General features: G+C 36.9%; 1 protein-coding gene across 6 annotated transcripts in view; it reads left to right on the forward strand.

Moving 5' to 3' along the window:
- The first annotated feature begins 2,306 nt into the window (after positions 1 to 2,306).
- Positions 2,307 to 17,810, forward strand: part of LOC111162359 (membrane cofactor protein-like) — a 32,191-nt gene continuing 16,687 nt past the window's right edge. For all 6 annotated transcript variants that reach the window (XR_002641573.1, XM_022526731.1, XM_022526732.1 and 3 more), the window contains exons 1-4: positions 2,307 to 2,487; positions 2,874 to 2,976; positions 8,091 to 8,185; positions 9,419 to 9,616. Coding sequence is in view for 5 of the 6 variants with exons in the window: in XM_022526731.1 (XP_022382439.1) it covers positions 2,334 to 2,487; positions 2,874 to 2,976; positions 8,091 to 8,185; positions 9,419 to 9,616 (550 nt within the window). In the remaining variant the exon portion in view is untranslated. The remainder of the gene's footprint in view (positions 2,488 to 2,873; positions 2,977 to 8,090; positions 8,186 to 9,418; positions 9,617 to 17,810) is intronic.

The following is a 17,810-nucleotide window of genomic DNA, read 5'->3' on the forward strand; positions in this document are numbered from 1 at the left end:
TGTCTGTCAAATAAAAAAAAAAAAAAAAAATCTTTAAAAAAAAAAAAAAAAAAAAAGAGTCAGACGCTTAACCTACTGAGCCACCCAGGCACCCCCATATATGGAATCTAAGAAACAAAACAAATGAACAAAGAATAAAGAGATAAACTAGAAAACAGACCCTTAAATTTAGAGAACAAACTGCTGATTACCAGAGGGGAGGTGGGGGTAAGGGAAGGAATGAGTGAAATAGGTGAAGGGGATTAAAAGCACATTTATTGTGATGATTACTGAGTAATATATAGAATTGTTGAATCTCTATATGGTGCACCTGAAAACTAATATAATACTGCGTGTTAATTATTGAGGAATTAAAAATTTAAGAACTCCTCTGTCTTGTTTGCTGGACCTGTGTGAGTGTGAATAATCCAGAGTCTACACTTTGGCTTCAAAATGTTATATGGATGGGGTGCCTGGATGGCTCAGTCATTAAGCATCTGCCTCTGCTCAGTTCATGATCCCAGGATCCTGGGATCAAGCCCTGCATCCAGGTGCTTCTCCCTCTCCCGCTCCCCTTCCCTGTGTTCCCTCTCGTGCTGTCTCTCTCTGTGTCCAAAATAAATAAATAAAATCTTTAAAAAAAATTTTTTTTTAAATGTTGTATGGATAGCATGTGGGGTATGTTGGAGGCAGTTGAGTATAATCAGTCGGCCCCTGGGCTAGAGGTCAAGCATGGAGACCAGGTTTTAGGACAGCTCTTGTCAATGGTAATGAGGTCACGGGAGTGTGCACATTCCCTCACAGGGATGTGCAGAATGGAGTAACCAGGGTTCTCCCAGCAACCCATTAGGAGCGTCACATTATCCAACTGGGCAGAGAAGGAAGGGTAGCCAGAGGATAAAAAACATCAGTGTCCTGAGGAACAGAAGTAAGCTTATTGTGAAATATTGTAATATTGGGCACAGTTATTATAGTGTGTAAAGCTTACAGAGCAAGTTGTAAACTCTGCATATTTTTGAAAGCATGTCATATAACTGCACATGCGAGGAAGAGAAATACTTCAAATTAGTTGGATGGATAAACCATCTCATTGACATTTCTTTTCCCAAACAGATTACTCTATATGAAAGTCATATTTGGAATTCTGTCGTCTTTTTCTTTTTTTTTTAAACTCTAGGTATTTGTTTGTTTTTTTTTTATGATTTTATTTATTTATTTGACAGACAGAGATCACAAGTAGGCACAGAGGTAGGCAGAGAGAGACGAGGAAGCAGGCTCCCTGCTGAGCAGAGAGCCCGTTGTGGGGCTCTATCTCAGGACCCTGGGATCATGACCTGAGCCGAAGGCAGAGGCTTTAACCCACTGAGCCACCCAGGTGTCCCTAGAATTCTGTCTTCTTTATCTGCTTTCAGAATAGTTACTGAAATTGCATAAAGCAAGGACTACTTGTATTATTTAATCAGGGGCATGCTGTTGCTTAATTCTTTCTTGGTGGTTCCATGATTTCTAATGATGTAATGGATTGGTATCTAGAATGGAATTATATAGAATTTCTAGCTGAAGGAATGTGGGATCCATTAATGAGTGGAGGAAGATGAAATTATATTTAAAATAGTGCCCCCAAAGCAACATTTTTTTCTTGTAAGGATATTCATGGTAAATTTTGATATTTGAGTGGCATCTGTTCACTTGTGAGAAGCTCAGTTCACTTATATGAAGCATGAAATGAAGTCTTAACATGGAAGAGTTTGTGCATATTTATCTTGATCTGTGAACTACACAATGCTTATTTAATAATCACTTGATACTCTAGCATTTCTGAAGTACCCACTGGATACTGAGTGAGTAGGAAAAGAAGACCTGTGATCTCTGGCCTCTAGATACTTGCCTTCTGCAACAAGGAGACTGAGCCTGAAGTGACGGGTTATCATTAGTATGTTTCAGACTATGGGAGAGTCATTGGAGCAGGGTGCTATGTCCTATAGAAGGCTTCTTAAAGGAGAGGCGAGTTTTGACATGAATTTAGAAAAAAGTGGGAAAGGATGTTTATCTACATATATTGTTAGACCTAAACCATTCATTTTGTTTCTTCATTTGATTGTTGAAAGAAAATTCATCACTCAGTAGGACGTTACTGAAAATAAGCAAGGCACAGCCTCAACTACTATCACCACTTGGTTAAAAGCTTGGGAGAATCATTTAAAATCTTGCCAAGGATCTTTCCATTTATTCTGTATTACCTATCTGCTGGGACATCATCGTCCCTGGTTGGCGAAAGAGAGAAAATACTTCATTTTCACATTCTCATTCTCTTATCCCTAGATGCCTGTGATCCTCCTCCAAGATTCGAGTTTATGAAGCCAAATGATACTAAATCCAGTTATAATCCTGGGGACGTAGTATACTTTGTTTGTCGACCAGGATACAAGCCTATTAGACCTTCTCTTCCCATGTTTTCCATTTGTCAGACTAATAACACGTGGACACCTCTCAAGGAGGCTTGTACAGGTAAGGGTACAAAAGTTTTGTTTTGTTTTTTGTTCTAGAGATTTCACATATTTTAGGTTGCATACTGCACTAGCGCAATGATTGTTTTCTCATGTGAATATAGGTTTTAGATAGCAATGTAGCTTTTCAGGTTTTGAAAAATCCCCAGTGAATCTTTTTTGGCAGTTGGTTACCTGGTTAAATGTGAATATTAAGTTTGGCCTTACAATAGTCAAAGAAAGAAAGTAACACTCTCCTGAATTCAGAAGAGCAGTGTAATATTTTGATTTTAATTTAAATGTTTTGAAATTGCTATGAAATAGGCGAATTTAAACATTTAAGCATTTAAATCTTTTGAAATGTTTTGAATTCACTGTGAAACAATGAATTTATAAATTTTCTTTTAGAAAAACAATGTCAGCATCCAGGAGAACCCACAAATGGCCGGGTAGTCATTGTAAATGGATCTTTATCCTTTGGTTCACAGGTTCACTATTCTTGTAATGAGGGGTAAGTTGTTCCCTATTGGAAATAAGATAAATACTACTAATTCCATTTTTTTTGTTCTGCTTCTCTTAAGCATTCCCATAAAGTTGACTTAATTTTTGTTTTATGTCACAAGTCATACTTATAGCCTAACAAGTCTCGGGCTTTTTATTGAAACTGAAAAGATGTGTAATTAGTAGAAAGAAATACAAATTGAAGAAAAGGAAAATTCTATAATACTTACTATATTTACTATAAACATACTGTAAGCATTAACAATAATGACTTTATTTTTTTTAAAGTGGCTTCTTTTTTTTTTAAAGATTGTATTTATTTATTTGCCAGAGATCACAAGCAGGCAGAGAGAAAGGTGGGGGAAAGCAGGCTCCCTGCTGAGCGGAGAGCCCAGTGCGGGGCTTGATCCCAGGACCCTGGGATCATGACCTGAGCCAAAGGTAGAGGCTTTAACCCACTGAGCCACCCAGGTGCCCCTGATGACTTCATTTTTGACAACAAAGTGCACCCTATTTAAAATGACCAACTTACAGAAATGGGAGGTCGAATCGCCAACTATAGATATTCTTGCATTGAGATAATTCTAAGGTGTTACCATGTCAGAATTCACCTGGTTAGCCTGGACCATTATGTTGATGAGGATTTGTTAGTTGGATTTTTGTGACTACTATGAAGTTTAAGTATTTCAAAAAGAGATACGGAGCACTTAAGGATAAAACCTCAGTTCTGTAGGCCTCTTTTAATAATATATATTGGGGATACTGGGCATTTATGAAGCGTTCACCTAGAGGACAATATGGAAATGTATCTTTTCCTTTTCTTTTCCTTTCTTCTCTTTTCTTTTCTTTTCTTTTCTTTTCTTTTCTTTTCTTTTCTTTTTGAGTGATCGAGTGAAAGAGAGTGCATGTGCATGTGAGTGCCGGGGGTCAGGGGTAAGGGGCAGAAAGAGAGGGAGAGAATGTTAAGCAGGCTCCACTTGTAGCAGAGAGCTGGAAGCAGGGCTTGATCTCACAACCCTGAGATCATGACCTGAGCCCAAATCAAGAGCTGAACAACTGAGTCACCCAGGTGCCCTGCATCTGATTTTTTAAATATTGATTTTGTATCCTGCTACTTTGCTGAATTCATTTATTAATGCTACTAACACCCTTGTTCTGGTGGAATCTTTAGGGTTTTCTATAGAGAAGATTGCATCATCTGTAAACTGATAATTTTACTTCTTCCTTTCCAGTTTGGATGTTTTGGATGTCTTATTTCTTTTTCTTGTCTAACTGCTATGGCTTGAATTTCCAGTACTGTGTTGAATAGAACTAGTAAAAGCAGGCATCCTTGATTTACTCCTCATCTTAGAGGAAAAGCTTTCAGCCTTCAGCTTTTCACCATTGAGTATGATATTTGCTGTGGGTTTCTTATGAATGGCTTTTAGTATCTTAAGATAGTTTTCTTGTCTTCCTACTTCATTGAGTATATTTATCATGAAAGAGTGTTGAATTCTGTCAAATGCTTTTTCGCATCACTTGAAGTGATGATGTGGTTTGTGTCCATTCTGCTGATGTGGCATATGGCACTGATCATTTTTCATGTTGAAATATCCTTGTATCCCAAGAATAAATCTTGCTTGTTCATGGTATATAATATGCTGCAGAATTTTGTTGTTTAGTAATTTTTGATGGTATATGCATCATTGTGCATAAGAGATACTGGTCTGTAGCTTTATTTCTTTGTGGTGCCTTTGTCTAGTTTTGGTATCATGTTGATGCTGATCTCATAATGAATTTGAAAGACTTCCTCTTGAATTTTTTGGAAAAGTTTGAGAAGAATAGGTTTAGTTCTTCATAAATGTTTGGTGGAATTCATCCATGAAACAATAAGGTCTAGGGCTTCTTTTTATTGGGAGAATTTTGATTGATGATTCAATCTCCTTCCTAGTTATAAGTCTATTCATATTTTCTGTTCCTTTATGGTTTAGTTTTGGTAGGCTTTGTCTTTCCAGGGATTTGTCTATTTATCTAGGTTGCCCAATTTGCTGGCATAAAATTGTTCAGAGTGTATTATATTTTTATCATATTTGATCATATTTTGTATTTCTGTAGAGTTGATAGGAACCTTCCCACTTAAATTTTGGATTTCAATGAATTGAGTCTTCCCTCTCTCTTTCTTAGTCCATCTATCTAAAGGTTTGTGAATTCAGGGATGCCTGGGTGGCTCAGTTGGTTAAGCAGCTGCCTTCGGCTCGGGTCATGATCCCAGCGTCCTGGGATCGAGGCCCGCATCGGGCTCCTTGCTCGGCAGGGAGCCTGCTTCTCCCTCTGCCTCTGCCTGCCACTCTGTCTGCCTGTGCTTGCTCTCTCTCTCTCTCTCTCTCTGACAAATAAATAAACAAAATCTTTAAAAAAAATAAAATAAAAAAAATAAAGGTTTGTGAATTCAGTTGATCTTCACAAAACCAACTTTTGGTTTTGTTGATTTTCTGTATTGTTTTTCTCATCTATTTTATTTATCTCCTATCTAGTCTTCAGCATTTACGTCTTCTGCTACCTTGGTTTAGTTTTTCTTTTCTAATACCTTTAGTTGTAATGTTTGGTTGTTGATTTCAGATCTTTCATTTTTTAAAGTAAGCCTTTATGGTCATAAATATCCCCCTTAGCACTGCTTTCACTGCATCCCATAAGTTTTGGTAAGCTGTGTTTTCATTTTCATTCACCTGAAAGTATCTTCTCATTTCCCTTTGATTTCTTCTTTGATCCACTGGTTGTTTAAAAGCGTGTTGTTTATTTTTCACAATTTTGTGAATTTTCTGGTTTTCCTTTTAATATTGGTTTCTCACTTCATCTCATCGTGGCCAGATATGATATCTATCTTTTAAAATCTACTGATTAATTAATATTAATTTGTGGCCTAACATAATTATCTTATTAACTATTCATTGTATAATTCATCATGTTATAATATAATAATATATATTATTATTTTATGGCCTAGCTTATGACTGTCCTGGGAGGTGACCCATATGCAATTAAAAGGAATGTGTATTTTGTTGTTGTTGGGTAGAATGCTCTATATATTGTCTGTGTCATCTTGTTGGTTTATTACGTTCTTGAAGTCCTCTGTTTTCCTTATCTTCTTTCTAGTTGTCTTTCCATTCTTGTGAGTTGGGTATTGAGGTCTTCAACTATTAGTATAGAAATACCTATATGAGAAATGTGTAGTCCCCCCTTAATTCTGTTTTTGATTCATATTTATTTATGTCATGGCATATATAAATGTTCGTAATTGTTATATTCTTTGAGTATTCTTTGAGTCTTTACTAATGTAATGTCCTCCTTTGTTTCCTGTAATCGTTTTTTAATTTAAAGTCTATTATATCTGAAGTACAGCCACCCCTGCTCTCTTTTGGTTACTATTCGTGTGGAATATCTTTTTCCATCCTTTCAGTTTCAACCCGTATGTGTCTTTGAAGCTTAAGTGAGGCTCTGGTAGATGTTGTATAGTTGGATAACGTGTTTCTTTCCATTCTGCTGATCTCTGTCTTTTGCTTGGAGAGCTTAATCCATTTACACTTAAAGTAATTAGTGACAAGGAAACACTTCTGAAATTGTGCTATTTTTTTCTATATTCCTTATAGCTTTTTATGTTCCTCATTTCCTGTATTGTTGTTTTATTATGTGTGTAGTTGATTTTTGTAGTGTTATGCTTAAATTCCTCTCTCATTTCCTTTTGTGTATATTCTATAGCTGTTTTGTTTGTAGTTCCCATGGGGACTACAGTTAACATTCTAGAGGCCTAGCACTCCAGTTTGAATTTCAGTAAATTACAAAAACTGTTCATTTACAGCTTCATCCCCACCCCTTTTGGTTATTGATGTCATACTGATCTCTATACTTAATTGTAATATTAGCTTCTACACTAATAATCTATTTTCTTCTAAAAGATTACTGTCTTAAATCACATAGAAAACAAAAATTTTACTTATAAGCCATTGTCACAATAATATTAGCTTTTATAATTACTCAGGTATTTGCCTTTAGTGAGATCCTTATTTACGCATACAGCTTCAAGTTACTTTCTAGTGTCCATTCATTTGACCTTGCACACCCCCTTGTACATTTCTTGCAAGTTAAGTCTAATGGTCACAAACTCCTCAGATTTTTTCTCTACTGGGGAAATCTTAATTTTTCCCTCACTTTCAAAGGATAGTTTTGTTGGATAGAGGAATTTTGTTTGCCAGTTTTTTTTTTTCTTTTAACACCTTGAATATTCAGTCAGCCCACTGTTTTCTGGCCTCCAAGTTTCAGGTGTGAAATCTGCTGATAATCTTATTTAGGATCCCTTGTAGGTGATGATTCGCTTCTGTCTTCAAGCTTTCAAGATTTTCTCTCTTGGTCTTTTGAAAGTTTGATTATTATGTGTCTTAGTGTGGGTCTCTTTGAATTCATCTTTTCATCTTACTTGGAATTTTGGAGCATTTTAGATATTTATATTCATATCTGGCATCAAATTTGGGTTTCCAGCCATTATTTCTTCAAATACTGTCTGTGCCCTTTCTATCTTCTTCTGGGAGTCTTAACAGTGTATACCTTGTTCTGTTTATTGGTGTCCCAGTAGTCCCTTTGCTTGTATACTTTTCTTTAGTCTTTTCTCTTTCTGCTCAGTAGTTTCCAGTTTGCCGGTTCTTTTCTTCTGCGTGCTCAAATCTGTGTTTAATTCCCCTAGTCAAGTCCTAAATCAGCAGGGAGTCTGTTTCTCCCTCTGCATCTCTCCTCTGCTTGTGCTCCGTCTCTCTCTCTCAAATAAATAAATAAAATCTTAAACAAAAAAAAAGTCAGGAGCATAGGCATAGAAATGAATGTGTAAGGTGATTGCTGGAGATCGGAAAGTGGCCAGACTGAGAGATAGAACAGACTTATTTGGACATCTTTCATCTAGGCCAATGTATATTTAAAGCAGAAACTCTTTGGTTAAATTACAGATATGGTCAGCATTCTCATTATATGTCACTTAAGGAACATCTTCAGCAAACTACTATAGCATAAGAAACAACCAAACAATCAAATTTTTTTTCATTATTATATACATCTTGTTAACTGCTAAAGAATCCAATAACTTTTTCTTTTCTCATTCAGTTATCGGCTAGTTGGAGAAAGAATTCTGTATTGTCAAATTTCTATTGATGATGAAAGAAAAGTGACGTGGAGTGGTGATCCCCCACTATGTATAAGTAAGTATAGTCTTTCGTTAGAATCTAGAGCACTAGTTCTTAAAATTTTGTTGTTAGGATTCCTTTATGCTTTAAAATTAGACACCACAGTGCACTTTGCTTTATGTGGTTAGGTGTGTTGGTAGTCATTATATTGGAAATAAAAGAAGTTTTTAAAATAAATATTTATTAATTCACTTTTAAGAACTGTAAGCTCAATGCATGTCAATATATGCCACATATTTTATTTTTTTGTAAAACATTATTTTCCAAAGGAAAGAGAGTAGTGGCATTATTTCACAACTTGGCAAATCTCTTCAAAATCTGGCATAAAGGAAGATGTGTGGATTCAGTCTATTGTGCTCTCACACAATTTATACATATTTGGATAATTTCACCGTAGACTCATTAGGATGAAAGTGAAAACAGACAATAGTATCTTGATACTGTAAACTACCGATTCAGTGAATGGATATACAGTTGATCCTTCAACAACACATATTTTAATTGTGTTAAATTAATTTTAAATGTGTTTAATTGAGTCCACTTAACATGTGTGTTTTTTTTTAAGTGTATGGTATTATAAATGTATTTTCATTATGATTTTCTTAATATTTTCTTTTCTCTAGCTTATTTTATTGTATGAATACAGTATGTAGTACGTATACACAGTGTGTGTTAATCATCTCTTTATGTTCTTGATAAAGTTTGTAGTCAATAGTAGGCCATTAGTAGTTAAGCTTTGGGGGAGTCAAAAGATACATGAGGAGTTTCCACTATGCAGAGGATCAGTTCTTCTAACCCCTTTGTTGTTCAACTGTCAAGTATATTTATAAATTATAAAGCATTTCTCAGCCCTTAGTTTTATTTTTAGTCACAAGCATATTTTCTCATTAAATTCTCAGCATTTCTCTTTTTAAAAAGATTTTATTTATAAATTGTCAGCATCTCTTACAATGAGAACTTAAAATGGCTTTCCAGGTAAACATAGGTATTTCATAGGTATCTTATATAGGTACTTAAGAAAATGAGTTCTATTAAAGTTCACATCTACCTTACTGGTCTGAATTTAGGATAATATATTTTCTCACAGAAACCTTTTTCTAAATGAATATTGGAGTTACACCTAGCTTGTAGAAATCATATGTTAATGAATTTATTGAAGGCAGTTCATAGGTCTTCGCTAACGCTATTGTAATCTTTTCCTTTCCTTTTGCTTTTCGTATCCTCTCTTTCTTTTTTCCACTTTCTAAGGGATAATGTGTCCACCACCTGGAAAAATACCAAATGGAAAATATACCGGTAGTGAGAAGGATGAATTTGAATATAATGAAGTGGTAACTTACAGTTGTAATCCTTCAAATGGACCAGATGAATATTCACTTGTTGGAGAGAGTCGTCTTATTTGTACTGGCGATGGTGTATGGAGTAGTCACCCTCCTGAGTGTAAAGGTAATGTTTTCATTTCTTTCCTTCTTCATTTATAAATATTTTGGAAACACTTGGTAAATACCTACCAGTAAACAAAACAGCCACATGTGCTTGCTCCTCCCATTAAATTGGCTTCTCATTTAATTTTTTAAAAGATTTATTTATTTATTTGAGAGGGAGAGAGAGAATATCTCTAGCAGACTTCCGCTGAGCAGGGAACCTGAGGCAGGGTTCACTTTCACCACCCACAGGATCACAACCTGAGCCAAAATCAGGAGTCAGATGCTTAACCAACTGAGTCACCCAGGAGCCCCTAATTTAGTTTAATTTAGGTCCAGGTGACTCAAAAGTAGTTCTGTTTATAGAACTCCCCAGCCCTTCCCCTACATGTTTTGGCATTCTAATTAATACATTGTGAACTCTTATGTGTATGCATGACTTAGGATTTTCTTCTTTGGAAACATCAAAAGAGCATACAGTGGCTTAAAAATAAGTTTTATCCAAAACCCATCAATATGCTTTCTACAAGAAACTCATTTTAGATCCAAAGACACCTCCAGATTTAAAGGGAGGGGGTGGAAAACAATTTACTATGCTAATGGACATCAAAAGAAAGTTGGGGTGGCAATCCTTATATCAGATCAATTAGATTTTAAGCCAAAGACTATACTAAGAGATGAGGAAGGACACTGTATCATACTCAAATGGTCTGTCCAACAAGAAGATCTAATAATTTTAAATATCTATGCTCCTAACATGGGAGCAGCCAACTATATAAACCAATTAATAACAAAATCAAAGAAACACATCGACAATAATAAAATAATAGTAGAGGACTTTAACACCCCCCTCACTGAAATGGACAGATCATCCAAGCAAAAGATCAACAAGGAAATAAAGGCCTTAAATGACACACTGAACCAGATGGACATCACAGATATATTCAGAACATTCCATCCCAAAGCAACAGAATACACATTCTTCTCTAGGGCACATGGAACATTCTCCAGAATAGATCACATCCTGGGTCACAAATCAGGTGTCAACTGGTATCAAAAGATTGGGATAATTCCCTGCATATTTTCAGACCGCAATGCTCTGAAGCTAGAAACTCCGTCACAAGAGGAAATTTGGAAAGAACCCAAATACATGGAGTCTAAAGAATGAATGGGTCAACCAGGAAATTAAAGAAGAATTGAAAAAATTCATGGAAACAAATGATAATGAAAACACAATCGTTCAAAATCTGTGGGACACAGCAAAGGCAGTCCTGAGAGGAAAATACATAGCAATACAAGCCTTTCTCAAGAAACAAGAAAGGTCTCAAATACACAACCTACCCCTACACCTGAAGGAGCTGGGGAAAGAACAACAGAGAAAGCCTAAACCCAGCAAGAGAAGAGAAATAATAAAGATAAGAGCAGACATCAATGAAATAGAAACAAAAAAAAACACAATAGAACAAATCAACAAAACTAGGAGCTGGTTCTTTGAAAGAATTAATAAGATTGATAAACCCTTGGCCGGACTTATCAAAAAGAAAAGAGAAAGGATCCAAATAAATAAAATGAATGAAAGAGGAGAGATCACAACCAACACCAAAGAAATACAAACAATTATAAGAACATATTATGAGCAACTATACACCAGCCAATTTGACAATCTGGAAGAAATGGATGCATTCCTACAGACATTTAAACTACCACAACTGAACCAGGAAGAAATATAAAACCTGAACAGACCCATAACCAGTGAGGAGATTGAAGCAATCATCAAAAAGCTCCCAGCAAAAAAGGGCCCAGGGCCAGGTGGCTTCCCAGGGGAATTCTGCCAGACATTTAAAGAAGAATTAATAACTATTCTTCTAAATCTGTTCCAAAAAATAGAAATGGAAGGAAAGTTTCCAGCTTTATTTTTTGAGGCCAGCATTACCTTGATACCAAAACCAAAGACTGCATCATAAAAGACAATTACATACCCAATATCCCTGATGAACATGGATGTGAAAATTCTCACCAAAATACTAGCCAGTAGGATCCAACAGTACATTAAAAGCATTATTCACCACGACCAGGTGGGATTTCCAGGGCTGCAAGGTTGGTTCAACATCCGAAATTAATCAGTGTGATACGATACATTAATAAAAGAATAAGAACCGTATGGTACTCTCAGTAGATGCTGAAAAAGCATTTGACAAGGTACAGCATCCTTTCTTGATCAAAACTCTTCAAATTGTAGGGATGGAGGGTACATACCTCAGTATCGTCACAGACATCCACCATGAATATCATTCTCAATGGAGGAAAAACCGAACTTTTCCGCTAAGGTCAGGAACAAGACAGGGATGTCCATTATCACCACTGTTATTCAACATAGTAGTAGAATTTCTAGCCTCAGCAATTAGACAACAAAAAGAAATTAAAGGCATCCAAGTCGGCAAAGAAGAAGTCAAACTATCACTCTTTGCAGATGATACGATACTTTATGTGGAAAACCCAAAGGACTCCACTCCAAATCTGCTAGAACTTGAACAGGAATTCAGTAAAGTGCCAGGATATAAAATCAATGTACAGAAATCAGTTGCATTTCTATACACCAACAACAGAACAGAAGAAAGAGAAATTAAGGAGTCAATCCCATTTACAATTGTACCCAAAACCATAAGATTCCTAGGAATAAACCTAACCAAAGTGGCAAAGAATCTGTACTCAGAAAACTATAAAGTACTCATGAAAGAAATTGAGGAAGACACAAAGAAATGGAAAAATGTTCCATGCTCAGGATTGGAAGAAAAAATATTGTGAAGATGTCTATGCCATCTAAAGCAACCTACACATTTAATGCAATCCCTATCAAGATACCATCAATTTTTTCTGAAGAAATGGAACAAATAATCCTAAAATTTATATGGAACCAGAAAAGACCCTGAATAGCCAGAGGAATGTTGAAAATGAAACCAAAGTTGGTGGCATCACAATTCCAGACTTCAAGCTCTATTATAAAGCTGTCATCATCAAGACAGTATGGTACTGGCACAAAAACAGACACATAGGTCAGTGGAACAGAATAGAGAGCCCAGAAATGGACCCTCAACTCTATGGTCAACTAATCTTCGATAAAGCAGGAAAGAATGTCCAATGGAAAGAAGACAGTCTCTTCAACAAATGTTGCTGGGAAAATTGGACAGCCACATGCAGAAAAATGAAACTGGACCGTTTCTTCGCACCACACACAAAAATAGACTCAAAATGGATGAAGGGCCTCAATGTGAGAAAGGAATCCATCAAAATCCTTGAGGAGAACACAGGCAGCAACCTCTTTGACCTCAGCCATGGCAGCTTCTTCCTAGAAACATTGCCAAAGGCAAGGGAAGCAAGGGCAAAAATGAACTATTGGGACTTCATCAAGATCAAAAGCTTTTGCACAGCAGAGGAAACAGTCAACAAAACCAAAAGGCAACTGGCAGAATGGGAGAAGATATTTGCAAACGAAATTATCAAAGGGCTGGTATCCAAAATCTATAAAGAACTTATCAAACTCAACACTCAAAGAACAAATAATCCAGTCAAGAAATGGGCAGAGGACATGAACAGACATTTCTGCAAAGAAGACATCCAGATGGCCAACAGACACATGAAAAGGTGCTCCACATCACTCGGCATCAGGGAAATACAAATCAAGACCACAATGAGATACCGCCTCACACCAGTCAGAATGGCTAAAATTAACAAGTCAGTAAATGACAGATGCTGGCGAGGATGCGGAGAAAGGGGAACCCTCCTACACAGTTGGTGGGAAAGCAAGCTGGGAGTGCAACCACTCTGGAAAACAGCATGGAGGTTCCTCAGAAAGTTGAAAATAGAGCTACCCTATGACCCAGCAATCGTACTACTGGGTATTTATCCTAAAGATACAAATGTAGTCATCTGAAGGGGCACGTGACCCGAATGTCTATAGCAGCAATGTTCACAATAGCCAAAGTATGGAAAGAACCTAGATGTCCATCAACAGATGAGTGGATAAAGAAGTTGTGTGTATATACAATGGAATACTAACTACATAGCCATCAAAAGAAATGAAATCTTGCCATTTGCGACAACGTGGATAGTTAGAAAGTATTATTATGTGAGTGAAATAAGTCCATCAGAGAAAGACAGTTGTCATATGATCTCCCTGATATGAAGAATTGAGAGGCAACGGGCGAGTTTTGGTGGGTAGGGAAGGAAAAAATGAAACAAGATGGGACCAGGAGGGAGACAAACCATAAGAAACTCATTCTCACCAAACAGACTGAGGGTTGCTGAGGGGAGAGGGGAGGGAGAGGGTGGTTGGGTTATGGAGGTTGGGGAGGGTATGTGCTATGGTGAGTGCTGTGAAGTGTGTAAACCTGGCGATTCACAGACCTGTACCCCTGGGGCTAATAATACATTATATGTTAAAAAAAATAAGAAATTAAAAAAAATAAGTTTTATCATGTATTACAAGACGTCTAAGAGTTCCAGCTACAGGAACTGGTAGAGCAAATTGTAAAAGACTAACCCTCTCCCAAGTAAGAATGGTAAACTCTGGACAAAACGTATTTTAAAAATAGTGTGTAAGGCTGTGAAGAGTGACCAAAAGCAGGGAGACTCTGGAAGGGATTTGACTCTTGGAAGAAAGAACCACTGAAGGGCAGCAAAATATTTACTCTATTGAGGTACATGTGGAACATTCTCCAACACCATATTCTACAAGATACGGTAGTTTAAAAAAATTTTAATCGGGGCGCCTGGGTGGCTCAGTGGGTTAAGCCGCTGCCTTCGGCTCAGGTCATGATCTCAGGGTCCTGGGATCAAGCCCCACATTGGGTTCTCTGCTCAGCAGGAAGCCTGCTTCCCTCTCTCTTTCTCTCTCTCTGCCTGCCTCTCTGCCTACTTGTGATCTCTGTCAAATAAATAAATAAAATCTTTAAAAAAATAAAAAATAAAAAAATTTTAATTGAAATCGTGCAGAGTATAAGGTCAGATCACAATGAAATGAATGTAGAAAACAAAGATATGTAAAAAAGCCCAAAATATTTGAAAATTACACAAGACACTCAATCCATGAGTCAAAGGAGAAAGTCACAGGAAAATCAAAACATGCTTTAAATTGAATAAAAATGAAGAACACAACATATCAAAATATCACTCTTTGTGCAACACAACAAACCAGGAATTGAGCAAAACTATCTGAACCTGATAAAGATGCCACAGCTAGCATTATATTTAATGATGAAAGACTAATTTATTTCCCCCTAAGGTAGGAACAAGACAAGCATGCCCGCTATCACCACTGTATTAAGCATTGTATTGTATTCAGCATTCAGCAAGAGATGGAAATAGGAACACACTGGAAAGAGAGAAATAAAATATACTATGTTCACTCATGAGATGATTAGGTGGTAGAAGATTTGAAAGACTGAAGTTTTAGCAAGGTTGTGAGACAGAAGATGAATGTATAGAAATCAATGTCTGCATACTGGCAATAAACCATTAGAGAATGTTGATGGTCCATTTAGAACTTCAAACTTGTATAAATACTTGTGTATAAATCCGACAAACGTGCAAGATTTGAGTGGCTAAAAACAGCTAAACACTTACTAAAAGAAAGAATATCTCAATCATATCAATAATAGAAATTCAGTAACATTAATTGGAACACTCAGTATAATAAAGATGTCATTTCTTCATAACTGATCTGTATATTCACAAGCCCAATAAAACTCCCAGCAGAATTTTCTATATAAATTGACAAGCTGACAAGTTAGTATGAAAAGACAAAGCAAAATATTCAAAGCATTTTTTGAAAAAAATTAGAACACTCCTCCTTCCTGGTTTAAGGACTTAATTATAAAACGTAGTATGAAGCATATAATCAAGACAGTGTGGTATTGTTGAAAGAGTAGCCTTATACAGCAATGGAATGGAATAAAGTCCAGAAATAAACCCTTCCAGGTATGTCTAGTTGATCTTATCACAGTTTACAAACAAATGAGTGGAAAATGATAAAAGTACTTGCATATTTAGACATGCATATTCAAAAATACCAAAAAGTGGGGCGCCTGGGTGGCTCAGTGGGTTAAAGCCTCTGCTTTCGGCTCAGGTCATGATCCCAGGGTCCTGGGATCGAGCCCCGCATCGGGCTCTGCTCAGCAGGGAGCCTGCTTCCTCCTCTCTCTCTGCCTGCCTCTCTGCCTACTTGTGATCTCTGTCTGTCAAATAAATAAAATCTTTAAAAAAAAAAAAATACCAAAAAGAACCCTTAACTCGTGTTAGTTTAATATAAAAACGTTTACTCAAAATGGATAATAGACTTAAATATAAAACCTAAAACTATAAAAGTTTCATTAGAAAACAGAAAATGTTTGTGACCTAGCCAGAGATTTAAATATACCCGTAAAAGCTTGATCCTTTAATGAAGAAATAAATTAATGAAATAGACTTTTTAAAAGTTCCGCTATGTCTGCTCTCACAAGACACTGATAAAAGCATTTTTTAAAATTAGCCAGGGACTGGAGAGAAAATATTTGCAGAAGTCATACCTGATAATGGATTTATATCTACAATATGTAAAGAACTCTTAAAATGCAATAATAAGGGATGCCTGGGTGGCTCAGTCAGTTAAGTGTCTGCCTTTAGGTCTGGTCATGATCCCAGTGTCCTGAGATCAAGTCCTACATCAGGTTTTTGCTCAGCGGGAAGCCTGCTTGTCCCTCTGCTTGCTACTCCCCCTACTCGTGCTTTTTCTCTTTCTATTTCTCTGTCTCTCTGACAAATAAGTAAAATCTTAAAAAAAAAATAAAAAGCCCACAATAATAAGAAAACAGCCCAGTTTTTATTTTAATGGGCAAATGTTGAATGCAACTATTTCTTTTTTTTTTTTTTAAAGATTTTATTTTATTTATTTGTCAGAGAGAGAGAGAGGGAGAGAGAGCGAGCACAGGCAGACAGAATGGCAGGCAGAGGCAGAGGGAGAAGCAGGCTCCCTGATGAGCAAGGAGCCCGATGTGGGACTCGATCCCAGGACGCTGGGATCATGACCTGAGCCGAAGGCAGCTGCTTAACCAACTGAGCCACCCAGGCGTCCCGAATGCAACTATTTCATCAAAGAAGATATATGGGTGGTGAAAAGTACATGAGAAGTTGCTCAATATCATTAGCAATTATAGAAATGTAATTTAAACCACAAGGAGATATCACTAGATAGCTGTTAGAATGGCTGAAATTAGGGGCGCCTGGGTGGCTCAGTGGGTTAAGCCTCTGCCTTCAGCTCAGGTCATGGTCTCCGAGTCCTGGGATCGAGTCCCGCGTCAGGCTCTCTGTTCAGCAGGGAGCCTGCTTCACCCTCTCTCTGCCTGCTTCTCTACCTACTTGTGATCTCTCTCTCTCTCTGTCAAATAAATAAAACATTTAAAAAAATAAAACAAAAAAAGAGTGGCTGAAATTAAAAAACTAAAACTGAAAGCTAATATTGGTAAAGATACGGAGCAGTTGAAACTGTCATACACTTTTTATAAGAATCTAAAATGTATGAACTCTTTGGAACACAGTTTGATGATTTCTTGGAAAGTTAAGCATACCTTTAACATACAGCTCATCAATCCAAGTAAAATGAAGACATGCGCACATAGGAACCTTTATGAGAATATTCAGCTGCCTTAGTTATAATCACCCCAGATTGGGAACAACCCACTTGTCCTTCAACTGGTGAAATGGATTAGCAGCTGTGGTACATCCAGATGGCAGAATGCGACTCAGCAATAAAAAGGAGTGAGCTCCAATCCATGCAGCAGCACGAATGACTCTCAGATGCATTATGCTGAGTGAAATAAGCCAGAGTCAGAGGCTGCGATCCCATTACGACATTCTGGAGAAGCAACTGTACAGAGATAGAAAACAGATCAGTGTTTGGCTGATGGTGAAGGTGATTGTGTGGGGGTGTGTAGGGTCGATTACAGAGTGGCATGAGGTTGTTTTGGGGGGTAATGGAACTTGTCTGTGTCTTTATTGTGGTAATTACATGATTATTTGCATTTGTCAGCCCTAATACAGCTGTATTCTTAAAAGGATGAGTTTTACTGTATGGAAATTGTGTCTAGCCGACACATTTGGCCATTATGGCCACTAACAGCCATCTGGCACAACGGTGCAAAAATCGGTGAACCTGAAGTCAGGAGAACAGGATTTGAAAAGAA

Source organism: Enhydra lutris, unplaced genomic scaffold (genome assembly GCF_002288905.1).
Source record: "Enhydra lutris kenyoni isolate GAN:26980312 unplaced genomic scaffold, ASM228890v2 scaffoldscaffold91, whole genome shotgun sequence".
NCBI lineage: Eukaryota > Metazoa > Chordata > Mammalia > Carnivora > Mustelidae > Enhydra > Enhydra lutris.